The sequence below is a fragment of the Theobroma cacao genome, chromosome 4 (assembly GCF_053813885.1).
Source record: "Theobroma cacao isolate CCN51 chromosome 4, ASM5381388v1, whole genome shotgun sequence".
Classification (NCBI taxonomy): Eukaryota; Viridiplantae; Streptophyta; class Magnoliopsida; order Malvales; family Malvaceae; genus Theobroma; species Theobroma cacao.
Genome location: NC_142642.1, coordinates 36,633,811 through 36,644,797, shown reverse-complemented (window position 1 = coordinate 36,644,797; position 10,987 = coordinate 36,633,811). Strand labels below are relative to the sequence as shown.

The window sequence follows — 10,987 nt, the reverse complement described above, 5'->3', positions numbered from 1 at the left end:
GGGAAAAGGGATAAAAGAAAGAAAGAAAGGCAGAAATGAACAATTTTATACATTTGCTAAAATATTGACAAGCTGTAGGTTTCACTTTCTTACTTTCATAACACCATAAATACACGAGAGATAAGTACAGAGATAGACAAGGCTTTGAGCATTTCCATCTTAAACAACGTTGACGGAAACAAGTAGAAGTCCAAAAACACATGTATACATGCACATCAGAAAGGAAGGAATGTAACACCACCCATGTAAGGAATTAACACTTGTGGAATCTCCACGCCTTTCTCCTTCTGGTAATTTTCCAGGATGCAACGCATTGTTCTGTCAGTTGCTGTAAGGGTAGAGTTCAGCATATGAACATACTGTTTTGCTTGGCCATTGCTCTGCAACAGAATTTGATTACAACAATTAATTGGTGAGTATATGGTGTTTATGATAGATGCCAAATGTTAGCAAGAAGATCAACCTTTTGGGATCCGTAACGAATTTCCAATCTCCTCAACTGGTAGTCCGTACAGTTTGAGCAGGACACCAGTTCCCTATAGGTCTTTGATGCAGGGGACCATCCTTCCCAGTCACTACTATGAAGTCAGAACACATCCACTGTTGCTGGCATGATGATTCTCATTATGTTCAGAATAAAAGGATTTAATAGTCCAGCATGTAGCTCAAAATGGAGAACAATGGTGAAGAGATTTGATCGACCTATGTAGAGGGGACTGGCCCGTAGCCAAGAATTTATCTGATAGAAGGGTGATGTCCAGGGCTTAAGTGAGGAAAGGAAGAAGATGGGTGCATGATGCAGTTTGGGAAACAGAATGTTCATACCTCCTGATAAAACTCCTCAGAAGTTCTGATCATCTCCTCAAGCATCTCCCAAGAATCATTCCCATTGGGGCTGGTTATACAAACCTGCTCCACTTTCTCAAATTGATGAACTCGAAATATTCCTAGAGTATCCTTTCCATGTGAACCAGCTTCTTTCCGGAAACAAGTAGAATATCCAGCATATCTAGTGAAAATCCATATTCTATCAGCTAACGACTAGAAATAGTGCATTTACTTACAACCAAGACAGCAAAGATGTTTCGCTTGACCTTATGGCAATTGCTTAGGTTGTATCCAATCATCTTGATGATAAGCACACGATGGCTGCTCAGATGTTGCTATCAGGTATTTTTCATCTCTCTCGCCGGTTACCTGATGAAAATCAATATGTCCCAAGTACATTAAGCCAGAAAAATAGAGCAGGTGTAGAAGGTTCGAATGCAATATCTTTAAAGTTGCCATCTGGTCTGATTATAAAGCTCATAGTCCATTGTTTGGTCATGCTGGGTTTGGATACTCTGCAAGGGAACCAACCTTCATAACAATGAGACATCCTAGCCCCAGACTACATAATCATATAATATCATACATAGCAATGTTCTTCCTTGAGATCAAATGAGAAAAATGCTGCACTTTCTAAGTAGAAATAAAATGGCCCCAAAACAGTGTGGTACGACATTTTCAACTTTGTGCAAACGCAGAAGCACAAGAAGTAACTAAGTAAGATGCTCACTGCCCAAAACCTTCAATATATGAGAAAAGAAAAAGCTTTCACTATTTAGGAATCCAGCAAGTTCCAAAATGCAGGAAAGCTAAGCTATCTGCAACTTGGAAAGAAATTCGTCATCTTTCTTTATTTAAATGGAAAACATTCGGTCTTGTCAAACAAGGGTCAACATTATTGAGCAAGTAAAAGTTTCCCTGCCAATTGTTTAAGAAACAAATTCCTTCCTGCTCTTAAGTCTAAACTCTGAATTACAAGTCAACGAGGAAGGCGGGTGATCAAGAAGTAAACAGGAAGGCTTCCAGACTCCGTTTAAGAAAAGCTTCGGCAGTTATGCTCTGCTTTGTTTGCATAGTTGAACTCAATTTGTCAGCCTATAACTGATTGATGGCTTTGTAGTGAAACCGAACACGTTGAGGTACAGCCCTGTTTCCTGGAAAAACCTCAACCTGAAACTTCTTTTGGTTGGTTCATCTACCGTGCGGGTTTTTTCTTCTTGGCCATCGTTTTCACTTGCAAAATATGTTTACTTATCGTTAAAAGTAACCGCTACCTTCCAAGTTCCTCTAATATTATATACTTCTATGTCACTTTGAATTATCACAATTCACAAGCGAAAAAAGAGAGGGAAAGAACGGAAAATGCATTATCAAACTCAGTACCAAGACCAGGGATGTTATTTTGTTCATATGCTGGGCAGGGTCACTTTGACCTTGTGTAAAAAGGGTATGATAGTCATGAGAGGATGCTGGAACTCTAGGCTTTATTAAGGAAGGTGGAATCTTTTGTCAAATGTACTGTTACTGCTGAGATAATCCTATGATGTTATCCTCACTTCAGAGCATAACAGATCAGGATCAACTCGCTTTGTTTCGGCTCAGGGAAGTGTTTTTGCCTCCCTCGAGAGTTTAAACAATGAAATTTCAGAAAAAAGTTGCTGATAAGTTGGCTAAAGAAAGGGTTAACAGGCAGCAGGATCTTCTGCGGATATATGGAACTGGTGAGGAAAATTCTAGCTAGTGAAGTATCGAATGTCTTGCAATCTGTGACCGGGTGGCTGATGTTCTACTCTTGAATTGATAATTTTTGTGCTACTTGATTGTCTGTTAAAGTTTTTGTGGTTTTTTAAGGGTAGGAAGGGTCTGGTTCTGTTTTGTTCTGCTGCCATGACTTGATGTGTTTTGTGTAGGCAGGATTGTGCATGTATCAGTGATGGGAAGTGCATGGTTGTCCGATTTTTGTATAGCGGGTTTTTGTGGGTAGCTGTGAGTAAGATTTGGGGAATACCTGCTTTTTGTGCCCATGTATAGCCCACAAATCACTGGTTCTTTACTGATGTCTTTTGAAGGGGATTTTTCCATCCTTCTTTGCAATGAAACTTCAATCTTTCAAAAAAAAAAAAAAGACAAAAACAGTATATGCATAATATGATCTTGTATAGTCCTTTCTGAAATGGTAATTTGAATGACAAAATCACATATCAAACTACAAAGAACTGGATTCATTTGTCTAAAGAAAGTGAGTGTATTTGGTTATTCATAGTTTCCCTATCTGTTGAAGCAATGGAATATGGTCCTCTGGTTACCTCTGCAAATGAATAACAGTGCCGTAAACAAAAGATAGGTGCTTATAACAAGTAGAAAGCAACCATCAGCAAGAACAGCACGTGATAAATTAGAGCAATCTTGGAAACCGAACTAGCTGCACTAGTAGTAGCTGGCACGAAACTTCCTTCAGGTGTGCCTGTGGTCAGGACAACAACTATCCAGTCTCCATCTGAACCAATCCCAACTCCTGTATACTTGGTGTCATTGAAATTATCAGAGTACTGAGACTGTGTAAAGTTGGTGAGCACAAGACTTGGAACCAGGTTTGGGACACAAGCAGGCATTACTGCTCCATCCCTTGTGTTGGAGACATTCAGATGACATTTGGCTAAAAGTTTTGGATAGTTGGCAAACTGAGGTTCAGTGCCTGGAACTGTATTGGCACCAGTGGAGTTTGTACAAGGTTGGTTCTTGAATTCATCAGCCAGTTCATCAGCAAAGCACTCAGCATTGTCATTTTTTGTCAGGATTGTCAAGTTTAAAGAAGCCCGATAACTGTTGATGCCTTTGAGAAGATCCTCCTCCTCATCTTTATACGGTCAAGATGAAATCAATGATTAGATATCTATCCGAGAAGGGCAAGAAAGCATTCTCAACTCTTTAACAAATATTGTTTGACCACCATTTCTTTTTTGAAAGAGCAAACAAAACAAGTTCTATTTCAGGCATCAATGAAAATGCAAAGAAAATCATTTTCTTCGCATTTCCTGAAAGAAAACATAGCTACATGGCCGAAAATCGCAAGCAAAATCAGTAAGTTTGTTATTCTTACTCTGTAGCTAAAATTACTGAACAACTGGGCTGTAAGAAAGATACAATGCAACTCAAGTTACTCAAAAAGTAAAACCAATTACTCCATACCAAGGTCAGATTGCTACAGATTCTTTCTTAACTATCTAAGCCTAATCAGTCAACATAGGATATCAGAGAAAAACACTTCTTATCCATACAAGTCATGCAACTCCACAAACACTTTCCTCTTGAAAAACATTTCTGTGGGAACTAGTCAGTGTTTTCTACAGCCAGAGAGTGATATGAAAGCTTCTCGTTCTAGAGAGGAAAGTTTAAAGTGTGATCAATCCCAGATTCTAGTGATATGGCTGCACAGCATACTTTACAAGAATCAAGAGATTGTAAAGGAGAGAACAATGATAGCACAAACAAGGTTTTGAAGACCCTTAACATAACACAGTTACGTTAAAATAATAACTTGTGGAGGATTTATGTTCAAGAAATCTGAAACATTACTACATTGCTAACTGCTAATTCCAAGTTGATCTAGGAGATCTCCTCTAGATCCTTCAAGCAGGGCCTATCTGTACCCCCACCTAGTTCAAATTTGTTGGTTCATGTGAACATAGCTCTGATTGATCAGGGTTCTTGGGTAGGTTGACAACAAGGCAGGCTGAATAATCTCAAAGCCGATTGAATATTTATAAGCTTAGGCAATAACTTTAAGGAAAAGTTAACATTTTGGTTTATAAATGATTCTCTAAGCTTGGAATCTTAGACAAGTTGGTGGGTTTAGCAGGTGGTTGCTTCATCATCTCCCTCAATCAATATATTTGGACATATGCGGATTATCAAGAGCTACAACATGCTCAGGAATAACGTTGCTTCTTCAGTCTCGAACAAAATAAAAAAGCTGTTCAGATCTTGACAACTACCTCATGGCTATTTTAAATTAATTACTTTGATGATCTGTAAGATATTCTTAACAATCAAAGATCTTAAAAAGTACCAAATAGGCATTATACTTATAAAATTTTTAGTATGGGCTGCTTTCTGGATCCATTGACTAGGTCAGATAACCAGAGGTAACCTTCTTCTCTCATCTCTTTACCCACTCTGCCCAAATTTCAGGACTTGAACCTAATTACTTCAATCTTCTTTGAGGAATGATGATAAAGGTAGGTTGAATGGCCATTGGCAACCTTTACAAGTTGCTAAACTAGTGAATGTCTATTAAGTTTCAGAGGGCATATATAACCATGGATCATGTTTCTAATTACTGGAAATAAGGAAGACATTCTTAGCATATTGGCACAATGAAAATGGGAATGATAGCGGGTCTTCTTAGAAAAAGCAGGAACATTTCGTTAATAAAGATCAAATATTCATATACCTTCTCTTCTTACCCGATCAAGAACATGAAACAACGAATGACAAAAGTAGGATCCACTGCAACTATCAACAAGTAAAAGAAAATATGATCTTCAAAGACACTAAATACTATAACAGAACACCATTTCAAACACATTACATTAATAATTAGCAGAATCTTATTAAAAATCCACTAGATGCATCAATCCAGTTATCAAATGGGTTCATAAATAAGGATGTGTCATGTTTAATAAAAGCAATGTCCATCCAAAATACCTGTAGATCTCTGTTATAAGCAAAAATATATTCACTCAATAAAATCACATCATATCTACAAAGAACAACTCCCAACCCAAAAATAATTCAGATTTCAGACAAATCACCAAGGTCAATTGGTCAAACGACATTGCTTACGCAACAAAGAACGTATCCAGATCCAGAAGCTTAAACACAAAAAATTTGGGGAAATAAAAAAAAAAACAAATTGACATAAAAAGAAAAGAAAAGAATCGTTACCAGTGTCACAGAAGATTGGGGAGAAGTTGATCATGAAGAGAATGGAAAGAAGGAGCAATGAGAAGAAAGGAGAGAGCTTCGAGAATGCCATTGTTTGTTGGGTGAATGGGGTTGTTGTTTGTCTGGAAGGAGAGTTAAAAAAGAGAAGAGTTCGGAAGAATGTAGCTATTGTTACAGTCACTGTTCATCCACCTGCGGAACTATAAACTTGTTTGCTTTATTGGAATCGTTAGATGTCTGAAAGCGTCGTTTGACCAACAGCGACCGACAAAAATCACAGCACAGCTCTAAAACGACGGCGTACCAACAACTGAAAGTCTTCCCCGTTTTTCTATCTAATACGTAAAGTTACAGCTAAATTACATTTTGTTTGTTAAAATTTTTCAGCATTAATTAATTCCTAAGTTCTTCATTGAAAAAAAAATACAAGATCTAATTCACACGGATGAACAAAATAGATGCTTCGACGCACAAAATAAATCATGCAACTACTATGACCTTGAATCTACATGCACATATTGTGAATAAAGAAGAAAAAAAATTAGTTTCCTATATTTAATTTGAATTCACGTTCAAATTTCAAAAGATCTCAGTTTTTATTGATTATGAAATTAGCAGCCGTTATTCATGCGAAACGAAAAACTTATATATTGGAGAAAACTTAAAATATAACTTTCAATAATTTATTACTAAAAATATAATAAAAAATATCTTTATTTTTTAAATTTTAATCAAAATTATACAAAAAAATATTAATTTTCGAACGAAACTAATCCTCTATACACCTTCCATACAAAATACACGAAGATTGAGATGCCAAAAAACCATTGCACAATCCGTGCTTAATTGCGAGACCCAGCCCACAATTTTGGCCCATTAACATACCAAAATAACTAACAAATATCTTGAGGCAGAAATCGTAGAATATTCTTTGATGCGTAATTAGTTACCAAATTTTAGGACTATCTAGTCATTAGTTATTTACCCTTAAAGGACCGCAGTCCACACAACCATCAAAAAATTTGGTGGATGCAATTGATTTCGGATAACGTGGCCAATATCATGCACATCACGAGAGCGACGCATCCCTCCCCATCATCACCTCCCTTGCTCTCCCTTCATAGGCCTAAACGTGCTATTACCTCTTCAATAACTTGAATTCCAATTTTCTCCTTGAGCTTCCAAGAAAATGACAGTGTCGGCCGATGGCCGGTTTTCACTCTCTGCCGCTGGCCAGCTACGTGGCACCGTTGCATTGGCGGGGAGGAATTCGAGGCTTGTGAAGTTTTGCAATGGAGAGTTGATGGGGAAGAAGCTTAGCATGACCCCCAAACATCAAGGTCTTAGTAGTAACAAGAATGCCAGGCAAACTATTTGCATGTCACTTACTACTAACATAGCAGGGGAGTCCAAGGTGAAGAATGTAGTTAACCCTTCTTCAATTTTCTCTTTCATACATGTCTGCCTTCATCAGTATACTTGAACTAAAACATGCAAACCATTTGTTTTTAATGGATCTCCTTCATATCATATTGCCACCCTTAGTTAAAAATGGAAATTGCTGGTGTATTACATCATTTAATATAATTAGGGGGTGGTGGTTCATGGCTTCATGCAGCTAAGGGACCTAGAGCTGGAAAAGCGGAACCTGAGGACAGTTGTGGCAGTTATTCTGGGAGGAGGAGCTGGTACTCGTCTTTTCCCTCTCACCAAGCGACGTGCCAAGCCTGCAGTAAGTTTTCACCACCGATTTTCAGTTCCATCTATCCATTTATTTGCACATTTTCATTGCCAGTTGCAAATTTGTAGGTTCCGATTGGCGGTGCATACAGGCTAATTGATGTGCCAATGAGCAACTGCATTAATAGTGGGATCAACAAAGTGTACATTCTCACCCAATTTAACTCGGCTTCACTTAACAGGCATCTCTCCCGTGCCTACAACTTTGGCAACGGGGTCAACTTCGGAGATGGCTATGTTGAGGTATATGTCAATTTCAGCATTTTAAACAAACAATGTTAATTCATTTATGCACAGAGCGAGTTCATTTCTGGCTTATAGCAGCAAGCGATTCTGATGTTGGAAGACTTTGTTGCTTTATACTAGACCCTGTCAGCCACACAAACTCCAGGAGAGGCTGGTAAAAGATGGTTCCAAGGGACTGCAGACGCCGTTCGACAGTTTCACTGGCTTTTTGAGGTATTTACAGCCAGCTCTTTTAATGGGGGAAAAAGACGTCTTTGAATTACCCATTTCTTTGATATTGGAGTTTTACAATTTCATTGGTATGCATTTAGCCACTAAGCTTTAATCTTGATTTTGAGAAGAACAAGAGAAAGCAAAGTAAAAAATTGTAAAATGCTATCAGTAGTGCTCTTATTTATGACAGTGGCTGTTGGTTTGCAACTTACCATCTTGTAGGATGCAAGATGTAGGGAGATTGAGGATGTGCTGATTTTATCAGGGGATCACTTATATCGAATGGACTATATGGATTTTGTTCAGGTAAGGCACCAGACATGCAGATAGTTTTACTTGTGTTATATTATACATTGATGACATCAATTTTGAGACTACCTGATATTCATCTTCTTTTTGTTCTTGTTTACAGAACCATCGACAGAGTGGTGCAGACATCACCATTTCTTGCCTTCCTATAGATGATAGGTAAACCTTCAATCTTTTTTTTTTTTTTTTTCTCAAGGATCTTGTAAACTTTCAGATATTCCATTAGTAGACTTCATGGACTTTCGTTTCAATTTCCATTTGTTCCTGCAAAGATACTATAGCCTTTATCTAATGATACACTGTTGATAATATGCATTACCTTTTCTGTTGCTTTTATTGTAGACGTGCCTCAGATTTTGGTCTAATGAAGATAGATAATAAAGGAAGGATTCTGTCTTTCAGTGAAAAGCCCAAGGGACAAGAGTTGAAAGCAATGGTAATTTTCAGTTTCAGATGCACTTTGCCTTTTTAGTGGTTCTAGAAATTTGAGGGGTTTTGCTAATATCACTGTATACTCTAGGCAGTAGATACAACAGTTCTAGGACTCTCAAGAGATGAGGCTGAGAAGAAACCGTATATTGCCTCCATGGGAGTGTATGTCTTCAAGAAGGAGATACTTCTGAACCTTTTGAGGTACTGAGCATCTGAAGTTATAGGTTATCAAAACACAAGCAGCTAAATTTTGTGTTTCTATAGACTAATTTCGTCTGAAGAAAGCAAAGAAAGAATGAAAAGTTCTTGATCAATTCAGTTAACAATCATGTAAACATACACCTGCTATGCTGAACAAGGAGCATAAGTTTTGTACAATGTTGTTGATTCAGATGGCGTTTTCCAACTGCAAATGACTTTGGATCAGAAATAATCCCTGCCTCAGCCAAAGAGTTCTTCATAAAGGTAGTCACTCAAGTTTCTTCTACAGATAGCATATGAAAGCATTCACAGCCCCTCCCCTTACGTTTGTTAGAAGATTTTTTTAGTCCAACTGGAAGGATAGCTCAGCACATATATTTACAGTTTACATGTAAAATTTCTGAACAGGCTTATCTCTTCAATGATTATTGGGAAGATATAGGAACTATCAGATCTTTCTTTGAAGCAAACCTTGCCCTCACTGAGCATGTAAGTGTCACAGAAAGTCTGTGCTTTTTGTCAGTTCTGGTCTTTTGTTTAACCGAGTTATGGATTCTCATTTAAAGATAACTTGTATTAAAAACATTGTGTTCTAACTGTTTTCATGTTGGTTTGTACTTGCAAAATTCATTTTATATTTTGGTTACAAAAACATTTGCACTGTTTCAACATATCTTTTCCCCTTCCAGCCACCAAGGTTTAGCTTCTACGATGCAGCAAAACCAATATATACATCAAGGAGAAATCTACCGCCCTCAAAGATCGACAATAGCAAGGTTAGTGAATCTCAGTCTTTGACTCTGCTCTCGACTGAATGGCAGAAAGCAAAAAATGTCTTTCCTCTTGCAAGCATGCTAATCAGACATGAAACTGGGTTGAGATGCCTTAAGACATGCTGTTGTGTTCCTAACTTTTGGGCCTCTGTTTTCAACTCAAGATTAACATTCTTTTTCATTCTCCTGCAGCTGGTTGATTCAATCATATCTCATGGAAGTTTCTTAACTGATTGCTTCATAGAACACAGCGTTGTCGGTATCAGGTCTCGAATAAACGCTAATGTTCACCTCGAGGTTTGTTCTACAAATTCTATAGGATGCAGAACTTGTGAGCATACTGTCAGACCAACGTGAATTCTACTAAATAATTAACTTTTTCTTTATCATAAAATTAATAATAAAACATGCTTAGGTATGTCTCTCGCTCTGTTTTCTGGATAAGGGGTATGACTTCCTGATGTGTAAATGAATGCAGGATACGGTGATGCTTGGAGCTGACTTTTACGAAACCGGTGAAGAAAAAGTAGCACTTTTAGCTGAGGGAGGAGTTCCTGTTGGAATAGGAGAAAACACTAAAATCAAGTAATCAAAACCTTTAATCCTCTTCAAGTTTTTGTTCCCCTTGAACATTTCTTCTCCTGTCTCGTAGTTCTCATCATCCTATTGTGTTATGCAGAGATTGCATCATTGACAAAAATGCCAGAATAGGGAAGAATGTTGTTATTGCCAACTCAGAGGTGTGATTCTTCAGCTTACTTATTATCTTATCATTGCTTCTTCTCCCATCTCCTTAACTTATATCTATGTCCCGAACCAAGTTAGTATGATAAGTCCTTTAACTGTTCAAAGATAATGATGATTAATCTTCAAAAAAAAAAAAAAGATAATGATGATTAGAACTAAATCAACTATTTGGAAGATTTACTAATTCAATTCTATTGATAATAATCATAAGAAGCAAGAAAATTTAGTTAAGCTTTTGATGATTATGTGTTGTTAGTGTCATCTGAATTGCAGTTGTTTCAACGTAACTATTCGCAGGGTGTACAAGAGGCCGATAGATCATCAGAAGGGTTCTACATCCGATCCGGAATCACTGTCATATTGAAAAACTCAACAATTAGAGATGGTTTTGTTATATAAATGAAATTATTCATGATCCATTTTTTGTTGATTAGGCTCAAGAAAGATTAGTATGAAAAGGATCTATGTTCATTAATAGTTACAGTATAAAGCAACCCAGCCTCACAAAAGTGAGAAGAGTTTTTTACTTTGCAAACTTGTGGCTTAAAGAT

The 10,987-nt window shown here is 37.4% G+C and overlaps 2 protein-coding genes and 1 long non-coding RNA gene across 5 annotated transcripts; 1 reads left to right on the top strand and 2 right to left on the bottom strand.

Annotated features, from left to right (window-relative positions):
- Window positions 1–62: 62 nt before the first annotated feature.
- Window positions 63–2,097, bottom strand: LOC18602929 (uncharacterized). Of its 2 annotated transcripts, XR_016025825.1 has the most exons (3): window positions 1,095–2,097; window positions 464–1,009; window positions 63–380 (listed from the first exon to the last, which is right to left on the bottom strand). It is a non-coding gene; the product is annotated as an uncharacterized LOC18602929 (long non-coding RNA). The 2 variants fall into 2 exon arrangements; XR_016025824.1 differs by having other exon boundaries at window positions 464–2,097.
- An 871-nt stretch (window positions 2,098–2,968) lies between these two features.
- LOC18602927 (putative GPI-anchored protein At3g06035) lies at window positions 2,969–5,987 on the bottom strand. The gene is made up of 2 exons (XM_007034605.3): window positions 5,776–5,987; window positions 2,969–3,685 (listed from the first exon to the last, which is right to left on the bottom strand). The coding sequence occupies exons 1-2, from the start codon at window positions 5,864–5,866 to the stop codon at window positions 3,177–3,179; spliced, it is 600 nt and encodes a 199-aa protein (XP_007034667.3). The 5' UTR covers window positions 5,867–5,987; the 3' UTR covers window positions 2,969–3,176.
- An 876-nt stretch (window positions 5,988–6,863) lies between these two features.
- Window positions 6,864–10,962, top strand: APL1 (ADP glucose pyrophosphorylase large subunit 1). Of its 2 annotated transcripts, none has more exons than XM_088805124.1 (15): window positions 6,864–7,189; window positions 7,367–7,507; window positions 7,585–7,758; window positions 7,882–7,974; window positions 8,197–8,280; window positions 8,387–8,442; window positions 8,626–8,719; window positions 8,804–8,916; window positions 9,108–9,180; window positions 9,325–9,405; window positions 9,606–9,692; window positions 9,882–9,986; window positions 10,168–10,274; window positions 10,369–10,429; window positions 10,734–10,962. In XM_088805124.1, the coding sequence occupies exons 1-15, from the start codon at window positions 6,965–6,967 to the stop codon at window positions 10,833–10,835; spliced, it is 1,596 nt and encodes a 531-aa protein (XP_088661250.1). In that variant the 5' UTR covers window positions 6,864–6,964; the 3' UTR covers window positions 10,836–10,962. The 2 variants fall into 2 exon arrangements, with proteins under 2 accessions (XP_088661250.1, XP_007034659.3); XM_007034597.3 differs by having other exon boundaries at window positions 6,865–7,189; window positions 7,394–7,507.
- Window positions 10,963–10,987: the final 25 nt, after the last annotated feature.